The sequence below is a fragment of the Pteropus alecto genome, unplaced genomic scaffold, assembly GCF_000325575.1.
Source record: "Pteropus alecto unplaced genomic scaffold, ASM32557v1 scaffold21, whole genome shotgun sequence".
Taxonomy (NCBI): domain Eukaryota; kingdom Metazoa; phylum Chordata; class Mammalia; order Chiroptera; family Pteropodidae; genus Pteropus; species Pteropus alecto.
The window spans coordinates 19,071,687-19,095,184 of NW_006436282.1; the positions used below are offsets into that span (position 1 = coordinate 19,071,687).

Genomic DNA, 23,498 nt, shown 5'->3' on the forward strand with positions numbered 1-23,498 from the left:
TCCGCCCATACCCAAATAATAGCACTTAGAAATTTTAAATGGCACTATGTTCTTCCTATGTGCTGGACTGCCACTAACCTTGGTTCTATGATCAGGCTTCACACATAGAATTACAATCTCTACAAAACATTTTGGGGAGTACTGGAACTACCTCCCTCCCCATCATCAACCTCCCCTGGAAACTCAGAACTATGATACACATATGATTATATTTTAAATTTCATATTAATAGAAAATGACTTTTTAAGGCAATGGTAAGAATGAGACATGCCTATTGCAAGGCTGCTTGCTTCTCAGCCCGCTCTGGAGGTTGGTTCTCTGAGGCTTTCAGCAGCAGAGACAGCCTGATTTACAAAGAAGGCTCTCAGAACAGATACGCACGGGCTTTAAAGGTTCCATATTTACCGTAGGAAAATAATGGCCATATGCTATTTATCCCTATAATCTGAAATTCCAAGTGGCTCAATTGGTGAAAAAAACTGTGAGCTAAGTAAATTTGAGGAATGATTCCAAGAAAGTTTGTTAAGAACTGAAACTAATCAGTTTCGTTCCTATATTAAGTAATTAACTCAAAAAATGAGTGTCTTAACTCAGGACAATTAAATGCTCAATAATAGACTCAATCCAAGAGTTGTGATATGGCTATCTGTAGCTTCCAAGAACTAAAAACTTTCAAAAAAAAAAAAAAATCCCATACATATGAACAGAGGACTGAGAAATAAATGACAAATCTTAGCTTTGGCACCTCAACCAGCAATTATCACAGCTGGCTATATTTACTTACTAAATATTTTCCCCCTATAATCTACAAGTGCATATATCTTTTTTTTTTTTTTTGATTCCTGGTGCCTGAATGGGTCCTGGCACATTATAGGTACTTTATTACAGTTTCAAATAAAGCACAAAGAAGAGAGAAAAGAAGGGAGGGAGAGAAAAAGGAAGGAGAGAGGAAAAGAAAGAGAGAGGGAGGGAAGAAGGAAGGAAGATAGATACAAGCGCGCGCGCGCGCGCACACACACGCGCGTGCACACACGCACACACGCGCACGCACACACGCGCGCGCACACACACATGCGCGTGTACGCACGCGCACACACACGCACACACACGCACACACGCGCACGCACACACGCGCGCGCGCACGCACACGCACACACACGCACGTGCACACACGCACACACGCGCACGCACACACACACACAAGAACAAAAGCCCTGGTCTGGGAGTCAAGATGTACAGTTAAGTTGGCTCTGGTACTTTCTTGACCCAAGTTCTCTTATCTATAAAAACCACAAATAAATAGATGATCCCTAAGATCCCTCACTCAAATGTTCCATGATTCTCTGTTATGATTTTACGCACCAGCCAACCACTGTTAAAATTCAATAAGTGACCTTATTTCCAAATTACTTTCTATATCTAACAAGTCATGTTATCTTTCTGAAAAGTCCAAAATATTTCTGTAATCAAAAAACCACATTAAACTCCTAGACTTATGATTTATACAACGTTTCCACACTCATATTAAATAGTTTCCATACATCATTTGTTTCTAAAATTACCTCATAAAGTAGACTGAAGGAGATATTTTTGACTAGCCATATTATCGTAGGGGAAGTTAAATGTGAAGATTAAGGGAGTTCATACACGGCATCTGAAGTGTAATCACAGTAAGAAACTTAGACCTAAGGGCAGAAAGATTTTGGATAGTCCAGTATCTTAAGAGGCAGAGACGTGATTTTTTATATACATAAACATGAGTTTGTAGCAATATACTTTGCTATTACATTTACAAATACTATTATGTTAAATTTTTAAGAAATTACCTAAACGTGTCTGAATAGAAAAGCATTGCTCTTAAATTGTCGGAACACCCGATATATTTACATAAAGATGAAAAACTTGTTCTATAAACACAGTGTTTCCAGTAGTGAATGGCAGACAAAATCAGAATAAGCACACAGAAGAATAAAAAGGAAGAGGAAAGAAAAACATAATAAATAACCTAATACCTTACAATGTTAACTCTCTCATAAGTATATTGTTTCTGGAGAAGGCAGTGTGTGGATGTGAGCCAAAGGCTGAAGTGATAGGTAAACACAGTGTTAAGTCGAATCCTGTTATCTGATTGTGTTTAAATTTTGATTATATTTCACTTGACAAAATAATTAATTATTGTGAACTCCCAATTGTTAACAAGGACCTAGAAGAATTCCAACTGGCATTTTTCCCCAGTGTTGTAATCCAAATGCATAAAAATCTAGCTTTGTATTCCATTTTCGCAGTTGTCATTTTGGGGCATCTTCTTACCTTGCTAAGAATGTAAATCACATCACCACGTTTAAATGACAATTCATCAGAAAGAGCACCTGTGCAGTCCCATAAACCCTGGTAAAAATTAGCATAATCAGTGCTTTTATCACCTAGGAAGAAAGAGAAAACAAGAGTTAGAAGCTTTCATGTAATGGACCCTCATTTAAAAATGAACCAACAGAAATTAAAGGGCCACCCCAAACCACCAAAATAGTCTAAAAAAAACTCTTTCCTGATTCAAAGAGCATTTTATCATACCCACATAAGAATCCTACTTCTTCTTATCATCTAATTAAGGACCATTTTCCAAAAAATCTGATTTCAGATGTCTTTTTCCTTTCCCTTTCTTATGTATCTAAAACCTGTGACTGCAATGTGTTCTCATCCAGCACCTGAAAATTACTTCCCACTTATTTTATATGTGAACCTAAGCACATCTGCAACATGATTTGAAGAAGAGACCCACAGTGCATAATGAGCAATATCCATGTGTGGCGATAAACACATTGCGAAATGACCATCTTACAGAATTTGGGATACTTCATAAAAATAATGATAAAGGAGCCAAGGTACAAATCTAAACCAAACTAGGGAACACATTTTTTTTTTTGTAACTCTAAAACCTAAAGCTGACTAAAGAAAGATGATAAAGTGGAAATAATACGAAGGATTCTTTAGGGACTTTTGTACCCAAACCTCTCTCAAAGTTATTTTAAAAATATTTTAACAACTTAGAAATTCCCAATGCTGAAGCTGCATTTTTCAAGACTTCTGTCAGCCCTAGTTTAGGACGTTAGGCTCTGAATAAACATGCAGCATACACTGGAGTTATCAGCTCATCCTTCTAACAGCATAAGCACAATGGATGTGATGTGCTCAAACTGCCATACAGACCATTAACTGATTGATTATTTAGCGCTCTCCGCTCTGTAATACCACAATAAACTGGGTAATAAATGCTTTGTCACTTATACAATGTGGGTCTCCCGAAACACAGCACAGAGTTAAATGCACTGGATGCTTTTGTTACACTGAGAACTGTTTCCTGTTTTTAATTTCATGATAATTGAGTTTTGATGAGTTAACACAAAAAGAATGCACGTAATATCAATAAGATGTCCGAGTATTCACTAACCAGGCAGAACATATACATGCTGACAACTTCCATCATTGGAATGTCATCTTTGGATTCAGACGGGATAACTGTGGCGATGCATGCCGGATCAGGGTTGTCATCTTAGTTTTGTTATATGGCTTTCAACAGCAGGCTCCTTGGCCATTCCAACACAACTAGTCACATTAGTGTGTCACTGGGGCATTCGTCTTATTACACACAGTTTGTGATATATACAAAATGTTACGCTCATTAGAAATTTTTTGAATTCTCTTTAATATCTGAAGCGTTTTTTAAAGCCAAAATACTTGAATACTATGGAGGTTGAATATTTAGGAAGATGCTACTTTTCTTTATTCAATTATACTTTTAAGAAAATAAACAAGGACTAGAATACACAACCTAGAAAAATCCTCCTATTAGATTTTTTTTCCTCTTGTTTTCTAAGAATTAAAAAAAGAAGAGAGAGGGAGGAAAGGAGGGGAGGAAAATGGGAGGGGGAGGAAAGGAGAGAGGAAGAGAGAAGGACAGAGAGAGACGAATACCTTAGTGACTTCTCCACTCTAGCATTTGAGCACTCATCACTGATACCAGCAGGGATGTGTACAAGCCTGAGATCCAACCAAGAACTAACAATGCTTGTGGCCACCCTTCATTATATTTCCCCACCAAAGCTTATAGTAAGTAAATTCTATAAATGGACACTAGAGGGCACTCTGGCTGGACAGATCACTCCAAATATTGTCAAATTATTTTTTTAAGAAAAAAAATTGCTTAATAATAAAGTGACTGATTTCCTTTAAAAACCACTTATTTAGACAAATAGAGATTTAGAAGTTGAAACATCCTAGTCAGATTAAATCAACTGCTAAATGGGTCAAATGTTGCGCCCCATGCAGTCCGTCAGTGTCAGTTTAAAAGTCAAGGAATTAGAGCAAAGAGAGGATGACATCATTTCCCATGCAAGGCCCTCCCCCACAGGCACTGGCCAGGAGGTAAAAGGATCTAAATAGCTGGTTTCCCCAATTGAGGTTCCTGTGTGTTCCTCACGCTGCTCTGCCTTAGGCTTGATCCAAAAAGGTTGAAAAAACAAAACTTGGGCTAAAAACGAGAGTACAGGTTGTAGCTTAGCTAGAGCATCCAGTAGCTTCTCCAGCTGTCCAGCCTGCTGCCTGCTCTTCCCTGTTTCAGATCCTCTCACCATAGGTTTTCATTTAAAAGATTTTCAAGAGGTGAGGGGAAGAAGGAAGAAAAAGTATACGATGATTTCTAACATAATAATCCTTATCACTTTGGGGGTCTCTCTGCCCCTCGATGCGCTTGGTGAAGCTCCCATTAACACTAATGGGAGTTACAGGAGCACAGGAGGGGCAGAGAGACCCCCACGGTGCGCAAGATGCATCTCTCCCTAGATGTGCATCATGAGCATTTCATTAAATCTCACTGTCGTAAGAGGCGACAGGGCTAGAGATTTGGCGATACTGGGGAAAAGATACATTTTCTACTGTGCTTTCTAGAATCTTGATGATAATGTTACCCAAAGACCAATCTTATTTCTGCATCCCATATGTGAGCTCTGTTAAAGAATAATAAGTTGTTTACATCACATGGCTACACATACACACAATGGTACACACAATGTACTATTCTATCTATTTCAGCATGCACTACCAGATATAAAGAATCACAAGTAGGGAAAAAACCTGCTAGTACGTTTATTAGCCTTAGTCTCCTCAGGAAAGTAATGTTAAGATTCTTAGTATAAATTCTAGACCTAAAAATTAGGAATTATCTTATTTCTTAGAGAGCAGCGAGCTCTTCTGGTTTACTTTAAAATTTTTTAAGTGTGGCTAAACATACACAAAAAATTACACATAGAAACAGCCTCAGAAGCACAGTGGGTTCACAAAAGTTAACACTGTTCACCTATACACTAAAAAATAATCCATGTGAGATATGTTTTTAAAAACAACAAAATATTGGATGGAGCATAATGTCATAAACCACAGATGAGCATACATTCTGAATACAGATTAAGTCTATTTAGTTGTCCTGCATGGATTAATTCTCCTATTCTATCCACATCACATGACCTGTGTTTTCAAAATTATATTTAAAAAAATCACCTCTTTATGTTTCTTGTTCTGAGAGGCATGAAGAATTAAAAAAAGAAGGTACAGGAAAAAAAAAATACCCAAAACATTCTAAATTAGCCAGCCTGTGAAGGATTTAAACAATGCATTTGCTACTGCTTTTTAAAAAATACAAAAACAGATCATTGGGCAATAATAACAAAGTTATTATGAAAGTATAAACTAAACTTTGGAGATAGTTTTGCAAAAGTGAAGAGACTTTTAAAAATATGGGAACAGATGAAACATACAACAGTAAGAGAATGGAGAATCTCTTCTTGAGTAGGGTTATAGATTTAAAAACTATTCTAGGAAGGTAAGTGTATTGTACAATGCTCAGAAAAATCAAATGGAATGTCCATCATACATATAATAAATATATGCAAAATATGTAAGCTTAAACATGAGAACCTGTAAGAAATACAAATAATTTTGTTTTTGCTTATGCATTTTACACTAGTCCGAATTTTTTTTTTTTTTTTTTTTGCTAAAATCAGTCAATGCAAAAAAGATATAACATTCTTGAGTAAGGTTAGAAGTTCACATCACGCGATGCTCAGCACGATAGTAATACCCTTGTCAGCTCATTGCCCGGCACAGCAAACAAACTTCTAGTGTTACATCTTTGACAGCCTAGGAAGAGCAAAGGTCACTGCTATGCAAAAGCATTAAAACTGCTGCTTGAAAAGAATTTCATGTCACTAAAGATAAGAATTATTGCAGTGCTAATTTATAGCTATTGCATGAAAAGCTAGGTCTACTTACTGCATTCCTCGGAGGAAAAACTGATTTTTTCCCCCTTCCCTCAAAGGCAAAAATTTAGGAGATAGTTACTATAAAAGGGGTTTTGAAAAGTAGAATGAATCGCTTTAAGCCAAAATGCTTATATTTGTGGAAAGACTATCTATATGTGTCTACCTTCTACACCTGCATTGAAATTTTAAAAAAGGAAACTATGCGTCTTTGGCAGAAGCTTTATGGCACATAATAAAACACATATACTTAAATTCCCATTGAACATCGTCCTCAAGGTTTCACTCAGCCTTAGTGTTTTATAGCCGCATTCTACAGGACCTGAGTGCTAACATCTAATGACTTCGTCCTCGCTTCCTTTCTGAAAAAAGCAAACGAAAACCTTTCGCAGCAACCTGCTCCCGCTTTCCTGTCCAGGTCCGGAAACCAGGGCTCTGTTTCCTTTCCACATGTCACAGTAGGAAGGACTCTGGAAAGCTACTTCCTGAACACACACTTCTTGTCCACCCTGCCTCTGACAGCTTGAAAGAGTGATGTATGGGCATATCAGAGAGGGGAAGGTGACCCCCAACTACAGCTCTTTGCGGGACATGGGATGATATGGCAGACCTTGCCCCAGCTGACATGCGGCAAGGAGGAGGTGTCATGTCCTGATAAGAAGGCAGGCCTTCTCTTCTTTCCGTGTAAAATAATTGCTGGTTTATCAAAACTAGCCTTGTGCTTGCGCTACAGATGTGGTTTATCTCTCGCTATTTGGGAATAACAACCGGCAAGAGGAGCGGCCCAGACCATGTGATTTTGTACATCGCGTGTGCAGTTATTTTTCCAGTCTCGGTCCTAATTAGTACTCGGGGCCACGTGCCAAGTGGAAATGGATAAGGGGAATATCCTTCCTCGCCTTCTAGGCCAGCAGTGTCCTTTTCCAATTTTTAAGCTGCTGTCACTGGACCCTGGCATTTCTTACCCAATTCATTTGCTTTCTGTGTTAATCATATGCAATGAAGATATGCATGGCCAACATTTAAACAGGCTGCAGATCAATTAGCGGTCTTAAGTTTATCTGATTTTTATCAAAGAAGACAGAGCTGTGGGTCGATTGTCAGAGCCTGTGTCAAGTTGACCTTTTCAGAGATGTCTACATTGCCAGTCCCCTGGGCAACTTGTTGTCCCCTGTTAGTCTCTGAATGGCAGAAGTCTGTTCTGCTCAAGCACAAAGTATACACAGATGTCTATATTACATTCTTATAGGTTTGACAGCAACTGCATGTTGTATCTATAAACTGTCCTTTAGCAGTGACACTTCCTCAATGATGATAAGCTAATTTATGCAACTAAATCTCCTTTGTGCAGAAATGAAAGCTAATTGAGTCATTACAAAGTAATTCAGGAAGGAATACCTTGTATAAATTGGCTTACTTTATAAATCCTTCTCAAGTGGTTTTCATGCATCCTAAATGGGACTAAGCAGCTTATCAGCCATAAGAGATCCAGACCGAGGGAGCCAGCTTCGGGGAGCTGTGTGAATGTCTTGAGAGCAGTAAGAAAATGACTAAAAGGAGAGCGAACAAAACCAAAATAAGCTTCCCCGGGAGGCGGCACAACTGGTCACCTGCGGTGTGATAGGCGCTGTCCTGACTCATCTTCTTTTGTTCGTCCACCTTCCCAGGAGTGCTGTCCTCTTCCTCTTCTGTAAACAAACAACATACACAGCAGATGAAGGGTTTCCGCAGGGAGGACAGTACCGTGCTCACCCCATCTTAAGAGAAAAACTAAAAGTTTGTGACACATAAATATGCCTTTTCAAAGAAGGAAACCACTCAACATTCACATGCCTTTTTCAATAATCTACAGCTGAATAAATAAACCTCTAGCTACTTCCAAATAGCAACTTCACCAGTTGGCTTAATAAATTGAAGATACGTACTAGTGTTTTCGCATACGTTGTTTTAAACGCTTACAGAAACTCGCCTGGGACGATCTTAAATCCAGAAAAGCCCTGAAATCCAGTAAAATGACACACAGCACTACATGGATAGACAACATTCTACTATGGCAGGAGTACCAAAGATAAAATCATGGTCCCTAAAACATCAAAATAGCAAAGAGAAAATGTGTGATACAAAGTACAGTTAACCTATGTCATTTATGGAGTATCAGAGACTTCATAGGTTTTCTCACTTGAGCTTCACAGGAGGACACTAGAAGGATCTTCATCCTTCAAGATAACCCTCCCTAACCTGTACTGAGGACCTACTATGGGCCATACACCATAACGGATGTTAAGATTTCATAGATAAATAATTTTTCAATCCTCACTCTACAGGACAATAAACTGAGACTCAAAAAGGTAAAGAAATTTCCAGTGTCTGTTATTCAAATTTAGGCTTGTGATTATAAAGTCCATGTTCTTTATCCTACATATATTTAGTGGATTAACTATATTATTTCCACACTTTCCCATCACATTCCTTCCCCAAGTTACAGGAATAAATATGATAAGCTTAAAGAGAAGAGTTTTAAACAGAGTCAACAGACTATTCAATATTTTACATCGAAAAATATTTATGACATTACCACTTTCCTCCCATAAGCCTTTATATACAACTTAGAAATATTTAAGGCAGGACATATGAATGAAATGGCATGCCAAAACAAAACAAAACAAAACAAAACAAAACAAAACTGGTTCAAAAGAATCAATTTGAAGGAAATCCAAACGTTAAATATATATGAAAATATATAAGTATGGTCATTACAAATGTTAAGTAATTCAACCGACCAATCTTCATTGAGTATTAACTACCTATAAGAGGGAGAGATTCTACCCGGGATGCAAGGGTAGTAGGGAGCTTCTGCCTTCAGGAAGCTGACAGCCTAGAGGAGACAGAAGGCAGGATCTTAAGGAAAATGGGACAAGGGGCCTAAAACCTGACGGGCGAGGTCCAGGTACTGAGGAAGTGCCGGGAAGAAACCGCCTAACGGGAGAATACCATGAAGGCTCTGAGGGATGGACAGAATTTGCATAAGGAGAGATGGGAAGGAGATTTCCAGACAGAGAGATAGGCATGAAGAAAAGGAACAAGGCACACCATCATATACATTTTGGCTAAAGAATGTGATACTCAGAGAGGAAGAGCAGGACGGGAGACAATGCTGGTGGTCTGGGCCGGTTGTTGAAGGGCCACGAGCATCCTGCTACGGACTTTAGACTTTCGTTTGGTGGGCAACACAAGCCCCAGAAGATTTTTGAGCAGAGAAAGATTGGGACAGAAACTATGCTTGAAGAATGGTCATCGGATCCCATTGTGTTGGATCCTGGAGGTGGGGCATGGGGAGAGAGACCACTTGGAGCCTAGCTAAAGGGGAAGGAAGTCCTGAACTGAAGGGGCAGAGGAAATGGAAAGGGGATGGTTATGAGGACAAAAGGAACTAGAATTGATAAACTCTGTGCCTGACTGGATGTGGAGGGCTAAGGGGGAAAAAAGCCACCAAGGTTTTGCGCTTATTAACTGAGAAATGGCAACATCATTACTAAAAAGAGAATAGCCAAGATAAGCTATTTTGCTGAGGAAACACAAGGACCTGTGCTTCTGACATGAGAGATTTAATATACTGGTGGGGCAACACAGAGGAAACGTCCAGGGGCAACTGGAAAGTTTGGTTTGGTAGAGAGGTCAGGACTGCAGATGTAAGCTTAGAAGTCTCAGGCAAATTTTAAATAAAAATCAGCATTTAAATCAAGCTTGAGAGTTACAGTACTTATAAGACAAACATAACTGTTGAAGTTTTGTAACTCATTTCAAACAAAATAATGAAAGCTCTAATATAAGGAACAGCTGGAAATATTTGTTACTTTATATATATGAAGTCAAACCTAGCATTGGCAATTTAATATGGTTCAAATAGTAATTAATACGTAGAAGACCTAATAAAAAGTCTAATACTAAACCCTGTCTCTTCTCTCTTCAACAACAGTTACCTCATTTATGCCACACCTCATGGACTAGTTATCATAAACAGGTTAATAGGGTGTTTTCATACAAATTTTAAAGATATTAGGGACATTTACAGTCATTTAGTCTAACCTGCTCATTTTACAAATAATTTTTTTAAGGTGAAGGAAAAAGCTTTCCTTGCTTTTCACACTTGCTCTTTCCCCAGCACTCTCACTCTTACAATTTGATCACAAATTCAATAGTAAGGAGTAAATTCAAAAAGAGTTGAGGGCACTTGTCCTCAAGTCGAAAGCCATAACCACACCAACACAGGAAGCACTATTCAGCTCTTCAGAAGAGACTATGAAATTTAGACTCACCACCCAAAGTCAGTGTCAAGATATCACAAAAACTAATTATAATAATTTAGTGGAAAAACTGTTCTTGGCAAAGTTAACAGTGAATTTAGAGCAATTCATTACTATGAATTTATTCTTACTTTATGAAAATTTAAGTGCCTATAATGTGCACAGTCTATTCTTAAATTATCAGAATATTAAAAATATTTATTTAAGTATCAATATTTACTGTGAGGTATCAAAACTGAAATCATGTCAGATGCTTAAAAAGCAGTATTTTAGAGGATGAGATGCTCTTTAAAAATACTTCCTTTCTCCTTTTCAAACCTAGGACTGATATTTTTCAGTCAAAGCCTTTTGTGTTTCATATATCAATTTTTTTAACAGTATTCAAACAACTCATTTCATCTTGAGCTAACAATATAAACAGCTTCCACATAAAAGATACAAACCTGGTGTGTGTGTGTGTGTGTATTTAATCTTAGAGAAAACAACTCAAACTGAATCTTGAATAGAATATAGTACAAAGGGGATGTTCAAAAAATAGTGAGTGACAGGGAGACACATCGTAATCAAAATGCCAAAAGTTAAAGACAAAGAGAGAATCTGAAAAGCAGCCAGAGAAAAGCAGTTAGTTACCTATAAGTGAGCTCCCATAGGACTGTCAGCTGATTTCTTAGTAGGAACTTTGCAGGTCAGAAGGGACTGGCATGAAATATTCAAAGTGATGAAAAGCAAAGACTTACGAACAAGATTATTCTACCCAGCAAAGCTATCATTTAGAATTGAAGGACAGATAAAGAGCTTCCCAGACAAGAAAAAGCTAAAGGAGTTCATCACCACTAAACCAGTATTATAAGAAATGTTAAAGGGACTTCTTAAGAAGAAGAAAAATAAAAGACCAAAATATGAATAATAAAATGGCATTAACTATATATCTATCAACAATTACTTTAAATGTAAATGAATTAAATGCTCTAATCAAAAGACACTGGGTGGCTAAATAGATAAGAAAACAAGACCCTTATATATGTTGCCTACAAGAGACTCACTTCAGATCGAAAGGCACATACGTACTGAAAGTGATGAAAAAAGGTATTTCATAAAAATCAAAATGAAAAAAAGACTGGGGCAGCAATATTTATACCAGACAAAATAGACTTTAAAACAAAAGTTATAAAAACAGACAAAGAAGAACCAAGTATTTCTACTTCTGGGTATTTATCCAAGGAAACCGAAAGCACTAACTCAAGGAGAGATATGCTTCAATGTGTTCACTGCAGCATTATTTACAATAGCCAAGATATGGAAGCTACTGTATCGATCGATGGACGCTAGATTAATGGATAAAGAAGAAGTAGTACATATGTTCAAGGGAATATTACTCAGCCATAAAAAAGAATAAAATCTTGCCATCTGTAATGACATAAATGGACCTAGAGAGTATTATGCTAAATGAAATAGGTCAGACAATGAAAGACAAATACCATATAATTTCACTTACATGTGGAATCTAAAGAACCAAATAAACAAACAAAAAACAGAAACGAACTCAAAGGTACAAAGAACACTTTGAGGGTTGCCAGATGGGAAGGTGGTGGAGGAGATGGATGAAAAAGGGGAAGAGATCAAGAAGTACAGATTGGTAGTTACAAAACAGTCGTGGGGATGTAAAGTACAGCATAGCGAATATAGTTGATAATATTGTAATAACTATGTATGTTGTCAGGGGAATACTAGATTTATGGGGTGATAATTTCATAAGTTATATAAATGTCTAATCACTATATTGTATACCTGAAACTAATATAACATTGTGTGTCAATTGTAATTAAAAAATAAAAATTATTTTAAAAAATACTGAGTGAACAAAAGGATTCAAAAATCAAGAAAATAAATCCTACTCTATTTATTTACTAACAGAGCAAACCTCTCCACACCACTCGAAAAATATATAAGGACAAGTGACTAAACTAGGCAATAATCACGTTCGCAACATATTAAAAATATACACACACATTGTTTTACTTAGGTTTATTATTGTACATATTTTATTTTGGTGTTGAGGCATGATGTCATTATATAATACTAATTAATACCTCAAATAGTCAATGTTTGTGGGTTAATATATTCCATTCAACATTTTAATAACAGTAAACAAAAACAGCTCAGCTATGCAGTAAAATCCATCAAACCACACAGATGGTTATAAGGTTTCCATTATGTGGTTTCCATAGCAATCATATTGCAAATCTGGAAGCTTCTTGCAAATAAGCAGCTTGTATTTACATGCCTCTCAGCTGCAGCACAAAACTCTTCAACATGTGAAGTTATTATTCCAATCACACATTGTTAGAAGAATCATCAGGAGATTTTTTTTTTGATCAGACAGGATGAAAATAACAGTAAAGTGAACTCATTGCAGAAGATAATTCAACTATAGTTATACATTTACTAAACTGATGAGTATCAGAAATGTTCTGGTAGTTACTGTGAGGTTTTAGCATTAAACCTTGCCAAAAATATGAAAACTCCCAGGAGCAATCAGACCTGATAGAATCTAAAAGCTTAAACTCCATTCTCAGTCTTCCTTTTGATAGTATTGAGCCTTGTTTCTGAGTTGGGTAGAGAGAGGAAGAGCAGAGAATTGAGACTTCTCAAATCTTTTTAGGATGATGACCGTTTGAGTAAATGCTTACTGGGGGAAAAGTCAAGACCTTATATTTTTTCCCCCTGATAGATTAATCAATTTATAAATTAAATTGATCCAGTTCCACAACAGATGGATTATTACCCTAATAAGGATCACAAATCTGTCTAGCTCTGCGGGTTTTCAAAATGGCTATTTCTGGTTTTTCTAATGTTCTTTTTTTCTTTTAGGGATAAATAACCCAAACAGAAAAGTGATAAGCAATGACACATGTAACCGACGTTGCTTGGAAAAGGCTGTTAGCACCCAAACACGGCGTGTGATGGTCACGCCAGGGCCGAGGAGTGATTTTATCATGTCTTCCAGGGAAAAGAGGACAGCAACATGAGGAAATCTTTGACTTACACAATGGTTACTTTTCTCACTTTCAGAAAACACATTCGTTTTAAAGACATAAAACACAGAATCAAAAGTTACGTTCTAAAACAAAGTTTGGGTTTAGATCCCTACCTGTCCAGGCTCCATTTGATTACATGACTACATATTTGCCTTGAGAAAAGTTAATATTTTTTGCTTAAATGTACATACTATATGCATTTATATCCATTATGTAACTAAATCCTCATAACAACTCTATAAGGTAATAATAGGTACCTTTATCATCATTTTACAGATGCAAAAATGAGATTTACAAAACATGAATCACTCGTCCATGTTCACATATCCAGTTAGAACAGGAGCTGGGATTTCAACCTTAACATGTGCCTCTAAGGCCGCAGCTCTAAGCCGCAGTGCCGCTTCCTTGATTTTCATTAAAATATTCAGTTTATAGATGGACTGTTTTCTAAAATTTCATTTAAATATTGACTGTTCGTGGACTTGGAAAACATTTTCACATAGGTGGGTAAGTTCTACCCTACCATAGCACTGCATCTGAAGTACATCTCAGGTAGTGATCCTTTTAGAGATGATTTAGAAACAGAGTTTCAAGTTGGGATGCCGTAGACCTGCATCTTTTCCTTCCTATTCGCCCAGCACTCCCTCCCCACCTCTAATGTTCCACACACTCGCTTGCCCCTAAAGCCAGCACACGGTGTTTGATACTCGGTAAAGGTCTCCAAGGCAACTCATAATTGAAAACAGATTTATTTCTAGGCCAGCCAGCTTTTCTTTCTCACTCATTAAGAAAAACATGCTTAAATGTAGATGGTAAAGGTGAGTCTTTCTACAAACAAAGGTCTGAAAGAAGTTCACCTACATTTCAGAGTAACAGGCTATCCTGCACATTTCATCAAGGGTTCAGGCTCCAGGGCGTTGCAAGCAAGGTGCTCCTGACGGGGAGAAGGTGGGACAGACGGGATGGGGAACTGAAGACGCCTCTGGCTAATCTTAACAGTACCACGCAAAAGAGGGAGAAATGCAGGAAGGATTTACACAAAGGGCTCCTCATCCCCTCTTCTCTCTCAAGACCTGAGGCAAGGTTACAAAAGGAAGAGAGCAGAGTCGAGTCTGAGGGGCATGGGCAAAGGAATTCAAAATTATGACAATGAGGAAGGTGAGCTCCTTAAGGGCCAAACATCCTGCACTAGTGGTGATTTAAAATATGATATTTCTAAAGAATTTTTCTATTTAATAGACTGACATGTATTTTATAGAAATAAGAGAGATACTTTTATAAAGATAGAAGCATGTGCCTTTTAGAATTATAGGATCTTCGAAATGAACAGAAAGACTGAAATGGCTTATTTAGAGTCATGTTTACTCTTCTAGAAATTAGGCGAATGAGGGCCTCTTGTTAAAGTTCTGGTTACTCATGTAACCTTGACACTGTTTCTAAATTCTCAGTGTCATCTCTGTAAAGTAGAAAGAATGTCTGTTCCATTGCACTTTGAACAGGATGTGGGGAGGACAATGAGATAATCAGATTTCTCAGGGGAAAAAATGCACAATTAGCATGCACTATCAAGTTCATTACTTTAGGAGCTAGGTGTTTTGCAACCATTTATTAATTTAGCAACTAAGAAGGTTAATGTGATAGAAAAGGCAACAAAATAACCAATAGTTGTTCAATCATACTATCTAATTTTCAACTTTGACATTCTGTTCTTACAGGGCTTAATATGAAAAGGTTATCATTGTACTTCAAAAGCAAAAAGAAATGCCATTAGTTTATAGCAAAATTTTGTACTGATATTAAAATTAATAATTTATACACAAACCTGAAAATGCAAAAATAATTATTTTTCCCAGACATTAAACTTGTTAACATCGTGGCTTTGGGGGGAAAAACTCAAATTCAAGCAAGCACCTCATCTGACAGAGTTGGGGAAAAACTGAGAAGCCGGTTTAAGCGCCTTCTTTCATTAAAGGGGAAACAGACTGGCAGGGTTAAACTACTGGATCGAGGTCACACACCTGGGACTCTGCTCATCTCGCCCTGCACTGCCTCTTAGGCAACACGCACTGCAGATGCTTCTGAAAAAGTCTGGGGCTGCTCTGGATGTACTTGCTTCTATATTCAGGAGCAGTCTTATATAGATAGACTTCATCACCTACAGGCAACTATGCCAGGCAAAGAAAGCATATAGGTTAAAAATAAGGTTTTGATAGGCCAGATTCTGTGAGAAGTAACTGCGAGTCAGAAAATGATCCTACCCCTAAAACGTCCTAGACAAAGGAAATTATGAAATGTGGTTCTTTTTTGTCTTAATGTGTTATATTCACCGTCTTCTACAATATAAAATTTCTCTATTCCATAATGTTCAAATTCTTAGCTTTTTAATTAAAATTTATAATAAGTTCTGCAATTTTACAATTCGTTTAACTAAAGAAGGTCCTAATTAAATTATTTCTCACTTATGATAACAGCTATTTGGCTCCGGATTTCAGGTGCAATTGTAGTTTGCTACATGTAAGTTCTTTTTTAAAATTTAATGCTTTTCTCATTATTCTTGTAATAAAAACAGTATCTGTTTACTGGTGAAGTAAAAAAAAAAGAGATAAGCAAAAGATTAAAAAACTTTTAAAAATCATTCAAGATCTGTCTATCCATTGTCACAATTAACACCTTCTTAGATCAACTTTATTCAGTTTCTGGTTTTTCTTCCTTTCATTTTTAATAACAACATCCCAAAGGTATACGTATGTCATTTCATTATGAACCATTTTGAATCCTTTTTTAGAAAGTAAAATGTTTCATCTCAACTTAGATTTGGGGTTTGTGTTAAATTTTCTTCTGTAAAAAAAAATACAATCTAATGATAAAGAGCTTGATGATAAGATCATCTAATTGTAACGTGGCTGTTTTATAAGGATCTACAACTACCTACTATAACCTTAGGGGGAAAGTAGACGTACAATGCGGAGCTCACTTGTTACAGGCTTGGGCTCTGTTTCCTCCGCTTGCTTATGCAAATACACTCATCCCCTTCACGGGCAGTGAGTGCACCTTAACCTCATTTTCAAGATCCACGAAAGAAAAAGCATAGCCCATAAGAGGAACCATATCTGTTTCCATATCTCTTGCACCAGCAGTGGGTTCCAAGACCCGTTTGGGGCTGAAGGGTCTATGAGATCAAAACTATTTTCATAATAAAATTAAGACATTTGCCTTTTTCATTGTGTTAACATTTGCACTGATGCTGCAACGCAATGGTGGGTAAACTGCTGACACCTCACCATAAATCAACGCAGTGGCACCAAACTGTCACTGTATTCTTCACTGCCTTGCATTAGCATTAGAAACAAACAGCCGCTTTCACCTAAGAATGTCCTTGATAAAGCGGTAAAAATTATTTTCATTTCATAACAGCTTTAGTACATGTACAGGTCTTTTTAATATTCTGTGTGACAAAATGGGAAGAATGCATAAAGCATTTCTGCTGCATTTCCAGATGGTTCAAGAGACTGAGTGACAAGCTGAATCAGTAGCTTTTTTCGTGGAATACTGTTTTAAAAAAAAAAAAGACTGACTGACAAACGATGCATACTCAGACTTGGGAATCTGGCAGACATTTTCTCAAAAACGAACCAAGGGAGCTTCTTATTCCAATGAAAACAACAGATAGTCATTTATTGCCAATGATCCAATTTGAGTTTTCAAGCAAAAATTAGAATTTTAGAAACTTTTATAACTGCCACTATGAGCTTGACAGCTCCCCAGAATATAAAGACTTTTCTAATGTGATTGATGGTGATATTAATGAAAGTGGTTTTTTAATTGTATCATAATTATGTCAACATTTGGAAGTTCTGCACAATGTGGTAAAGCAATATTTTCCAACTAACCAATGTGTGATGCTACAAAAACAAACCCAGGTTAAAGATCCATCCGAATTACAAGGCAGACCCATGAATTTTAATGTAACAGGCTATGAAAAGTTCATATTGATATGGTTTTGGATTCCACACTGCAACTAATCTTTAACTACCACTTGTCAAGTTTGAGTACAGTATCAAAGAAGAATATCCACAATATCCCTTTTCCTACTACTTATCTGTATAAGGCTGGATATTCTTCATATGCTCATTGTACGTAAGCTAAAACAACTACCACAACATAGTGAATGCAGAAGCAGTTGTGGGAATCTAAATATCCTCTACTAAGATAGACGTTCAAGAGATCTGCAAAAATGGAAACCATGCCACTCTTCTCATTGATATTTTGGAGAAATATAGCTATTTTTCCTAAAAATATGTTATCTATGTTCACATGTAATGGGTTTATCATTATGATATTTAATTCATTAATAAACATTTTTAATGTTGGTTTTAATTTCTAATACAGTAAACACTGAGAAGCAAAACCCACATAAATAAAATCTTTTTGAGAATCCTCAATTTTTAAGATTGTAAAGTGTTCCATGAGACCAGAAAGTTTGAGAATCATTGCCTTGTACTTTCTAGGGTAGTTTAGTTAAATATCTAAACATTGTTGATCCACAACGTGAAAAAATTGATATCCTGCTAACCCAGAACACCATTTATTTGATAATTAATTTAAATTCCCAAAGCAGACAATCTTAGGAATGAATTACACTACACTGTTGACTCATATTGACCAAAATCCCTATGTGTTTTTTCCATTTGCTGTGGAGCCAAGTCTTTCCTTTCTCATACTTGTGCAACTAGATTTTTGGAGCAAGTGTGATATCCTATCATATTTCATCTTGTTAGATTTGATCCATGATTTAGGTCTATTGAGAGCATTGCCTATATATCTTCAACCAAGACACTGATGGATATGATGGTATGACAATATTGAGAATTAAGCCCTAAGGCATTCACCAAATCAATTAATCACTGCCCTTTGGGTACAGCTATACAGTCGGTTACCCAATGGTCTTTATATCTATGAAGAGTTTATGAGCATCCTGGCCAAATGCCTTATTGAAGTCCAGTTCTATGTCTGTCATCTCTTTGAACTATGTTGGTTTCTAATAATCATCATTTCATCTTCTAGGCAGCACAAAGAACTCTTTGATGCCTTATTTTAGTAGCTTCTCTGGAGTCCACTTCAAAGCCCCTAACCTGTCTAGAATTTGCAGAATCCACCTGTAGTGGATAATGCCATGGTCCTCCCAGATGCCCTCTTCAGGGCCAACACAGCCATCCTCCAGCTGCAGGGACTCAGACTGCTGCTGGCTCACAGCTGTGTGTCCCTCACTAGGAATTGCCCTTGGCTGCAGGAAATTGCCTCACTCAAGGTCACACCTCTCCCATAGGACAGCCTGGAGCCAATGATTAGTTGGTGTGGGGATAGAAAGACAGGCCCCTTTGCCTCAATTTGGCACAAACCTGAAGAGTCATCCCAGTCCCACAGCTCTTAAAGTTCAGCCAAGGCCTCAGTCTGCACCGTGGGCCAGCTTCTCTCATCCAGTTCCGCTGTCCTCACTTTCACACAAGAGTCTCTCCCAAGGTCATTCGCCAATAAATCTCCTAAAAACAACTCTCTCAGAGTCTGCTTCAGAAAAGCCAACTTAAGATACTACGACTTTCTGCTCTTTTTGAAAAGTTCACAATTCAATTGCCAGACTCTATGCTTCTAACATGTCAAAATCAGGGAGAGCAGCTCAAGGACTTCATTCACAAGTTGTCTTGTGAAGCAGTCTTATCTGGGCCAGAACACAAGCTTAATTCCTACTCATCTTTAAGACAGGGCTCAAACATCCCCCAATTTAGGATGCTTTCCCTAAACCCCTCCAGGGGGTGGCCACGCTCCCCTTCATGCTCTCACTGCCTTGGTACAGGCCTCCATGATCACTCCTCTCCAAACATTTGTTACTAGTCTGCTTTTTCTCTAAGTGTGAACTCCCTGTGGGTACATTTATATTACACAGCGTAACGCAGACTAGAACAAAAAAATGTTTTCCATGAATATTTGTTGAGTGAAAATGAAATGGATCTTGGCTAGCTAAGTATTCTATTTGACTCTCTTTGACCACCCTGGGTTTCTATTACCTCTTACCAATCTTATCAGTTGGAGGATAATTCTTGACAGAAAAGGAGCAAATAAAAGAGAAACTGAATTGTTTTCTTTGAATTATTGCCCCTAGTAAATTTCAAAACAAACAAACAAACAAAACAAAACAAAACCACAGAGCAATTGCATACCTTTTGTTGTACTTAGCATAATTTACAAATTTCAGCCATTTTCATATGGTCTTTGGTTATCTGGCCATTTTGATGGTTAATCTATGTCTCTTTAAAAGTTGCATTCATTAGGTAGAATCTAACACAAGGATATTGACATATTTTAGTTTCTCTCCCATTTTTCCTCATTGGGATCATTTGAGATTAAATGGTATTTTTAAATACTTGTTTGTCTTTAATACCATACATTTGTGCCTATTCTTTCTCTGAATTTTCTGAAACCTGCCTTCCTAAAGTCTAGGCAAATATGTCTGGCTGATGGCCAGTTTTTTTCTCACTGGCTGTGATGGATTCTAAGATGACAACTGCTTTTGTTTAATTTTTTCCACAATTAAATCTGGATATAACAGCAGTTTCCCTATTTATTCCTATATCCTTCAGCCTCATTCATTTTTTTTAATATGTTACTTCCACATTTAAACTATCTAAAGGAAGAAAAAGATGCAACAGTAATAACTGTTTATTGCTTTTTCTTTCTCTTCATATTCTTAGCGTCAGTTCCTCTTAGTTGAAGATTCCTAGTTGCTAAATACTGAAAAAGCTAACCACCCTGATCCCTGGCTCTGTGTGTCCCAGCCATAAGAAGCTGAGGAGGGGGAGTCACTCTCCATTACTCAGTATCTGTGCTCAATGGCTGTGCCTGAAAGCAATACTACCCATCTGCTTAGAAGTCCTAAATCCAAGGAATGGAAGGGACTGAGCACACTGTACTGAATATTTAATATTTATAGGGCAATTATCAAATAACAGCCCCACTTGTATGTTTCTATTACCACCACGTACTCCCTTTGCGATGTATAACTTCCAGTTTGGGACTAGATATTATGAGCTACATCAATATCTGTGGCATAACTCCATGATGTGTTATTTACCCAGAGCAGTGGTTTTCAAACTCAGGCAGGCATCAGAATCACCTGGAAGGCGTGTTAAAACCCAGGCTGCTGGGCTCTACCCAGAGAGTTTCTGATTCCGTAAATCTGGTGTGGGTCCAAGAATGTGTATGTCTAACAAGTTCCCACTCATGCAGCTGGTCCTGAAAATGACTGACCTAGAGCCATATCTTCTGAGCATTTCCTTCCTATAAGTTTCAAATGGTTTGTATTCTATCATTATTTGAATGTGAGTTAATTAGAACATTGTATCTTCAAATGTCACTTGCTTTTTAAGATTCAAAATATAGGTATACCTAACTAATACTAATGTAAGATTAATTATAATGAAATTAATAAAACAGAAATGAATCTCATATTAATCCCAAAAGATACAATGGAACTATAGAAATGCAAATAAAATTCATATTCCAAAAGTTCACATTACCCTCTTTCACTGGCTGTACAAACATAGACAATCTAAATTCTCTGAAACTCAATTTTCTATCTGGAAAACAGAAATACAAAGTCAACTTTAGAGAATTAGTGTGGGGCTAAAATGAGGTGAAGTCGCCAATACAATGCCCTGTGCATAGAAGATTTATAATCACAGTGATTATAATAATAGTTTACTGTATACTAAGCACCACGCTAGCCACTATACACATAAATGTCATTCAGTCCTCAGAAGCTTATGAAGAGAATATTGCTGTTATTCTCATTTTACAGATGAATAAATGGAGGCACAGAAACATTTAAGTGACTTGCTCAGCGTAACATAGCTATAAGAAGTAGTGTCAGGATGTGAACGCAGGCGGTCTGCATCCGGAGCCCAAGTTCTAAGGCAATGTATTTTTTCTTCCCTTGCAAAGACCACTTGTTCCAGTATTTGTTTATTAATTAAACAGCACTTTAACCTATTGCCATAACATTCAATTTATGAGAAAGTTAATATTCATGTCATATTGCCATAGATTCTTATTTTTAACACTCTTCAATGACAAAATAACTTGGATAACTCTGACGGTCTTAAAAAAAAAATAGCTCCCTTGAAAAATAGTGTACACTGCAGAAAAATAGGAGAGAAGAGTCATGTTTGTAATGGCCACAGAAAGTGAAAAGCTTGGCATTTGCCCCCTCCATTTTTCTTTCCTTTGGAAGGCAGCTTGCAAATGGAAAAATCATCTCCCATCACCTCCCTCTCAGACACTGAACATGATGAAAAAACAGGGGAAGGCCAAGCCCTGAAGCAAGCAGAGCCGAGAGCAGCTTCCGTCCTAGCCAGGAGCCCGAGAAGACTGATTAATCCTGAGTAAGACAGCAATAGTTCCTCACCAGATTTGACTGTGGCGAGACGTGAAAAATGCAGCAAATTAAAGTACTCTATATAATACAAAAGAATGGCACTCTCAAAATACAGATTTCCATGTACCTATGAGAAGCTGTGCACACATTTTCAGAATTATGTTTTTAAGGCATTTTCAAATCTAGGGTAAGAGGTATTTTTTTTAACGCGCAAACGAATTTAAGATAAAGTATGTTATGGTGTCTAGAAAATGAAAGATCTTCTAGAACTAGAATATTTCTGTAGAAAGGAGCTGCCAAAAAGAAGCAAGGCAGAACCTGCAGGGGAAGGAATGGGAGGCGAAGCACCCGAAGCTCGCTTGATGGAGGCCTCGACGTTCATTCCTGAAAAATAGTATCGGATGTCCTTCAAAGCACATAAGATTAAAAATCTGAGCTCGAACAACAACTCACTTGCTCAGTTTTTGCCCTCTAATGGGACAGGCTGAACTCTCATTTGCAAAGTGTCTCTTTACTTGGATTCTAGAAATAAAGCCAATACAAACAAAATGTCTACTCTCGTGTACAAGAGCCAGGGTATTTTTAATATATATGCCGGGTAAGCCAAATCTTACTTTTTTAAGGTCTCGCCCAGCAGTGTCCCAGGGCAGCAGATGGAGTAATCTTATCTATTCTGGAAGAGACAAATCCCTGCCGCCCTAGGGTCCTAGGCTCTAGGCAACATCAGTGCTCCAAGACCAACCCCCAGCCTATTTTCCAGTACGACGAAGCATTCTAGTCTTCTCATCCCCAAACCACAACCGCTCAAATTTTTTTAAGTTAAATATGACATTTTACAAACTTTCCTGGCATTTTTAGTTAACATAAATGTTATTCTATAATTGTGTATATTAAAATGCAATTTAGGGTTTATTTCCATCTAATTAAACAATGCATTCACACATGTAAATTTAATGGCACACCCAACTATAGTACTTAATTAAAGGGTCATTCAATGTTTATTGTCCTTCCTTAGAGTAAATCATTGATTTAAAGAGAATACATGAAATGACATATGAACTTTCCTGAACAGTCTAATTAGGGGAATAATGTTAATTATCTGAATGTAGTTTAATTGCATGACTTATTTATGCCTACTCTAGCTAAATAAAAGTACTTCTCAGCTATTATAGAATTCAGGTAGTTAGAAACAACTTTATCACATGATCCTCACTTAGCTTTGGAAAATAATTTCTGGATTAAAACAACTCAAGAAGAAAAATTATCTCAATATAGTTCACTTTAGTGAGGAAATATAATCTACTACTTGGCACGTGTCCACAGGAAAAGTCTGGCTCCCAGATGCTTCTTGCTAGCCCACAGTGAATTCGACAATGTTTAAACAACTGACAATGTACACTCATAGCAGTGATGACAT

General features: G+C 37.2%; 1 protein-coding gene across 3 annotated transcripts in view; it reads right to left on the reverse strand.

Annotated features, from left to right (window-relative positions):
• SKAP2 (src kinase associated phosphoprotein 2) overlaps window positions 1–23,498 on the reverse strand; it is a 158,173-nt gene that overhangs the window by 13,175 nt on the left and 121,500 nt on the right. For all 3 annotated transcript variants that reach the window (XR_001516908.2, XM_025046883.1, XM_006912014.3), the window contains exons 10-11: window positions 7,922–7,999; window positions 2,311–2,423 (exon numbers count right to left, since the gene is read on the reverse strand). Coding sequence is in view for 2 of the 3 variants with exons in the window: in XM_025046883.1 (XP_024902651.1) it covers window positions 2,311–2,423; window positions 7,922–7,999 (191 nt within the window). In the remaining variant the exon portion in view is untranslated. The remainder of the gene's footprint in view (window positions 1–2,310; window positions 2,424–7,921; window positions 8,000–23,498) is intronic.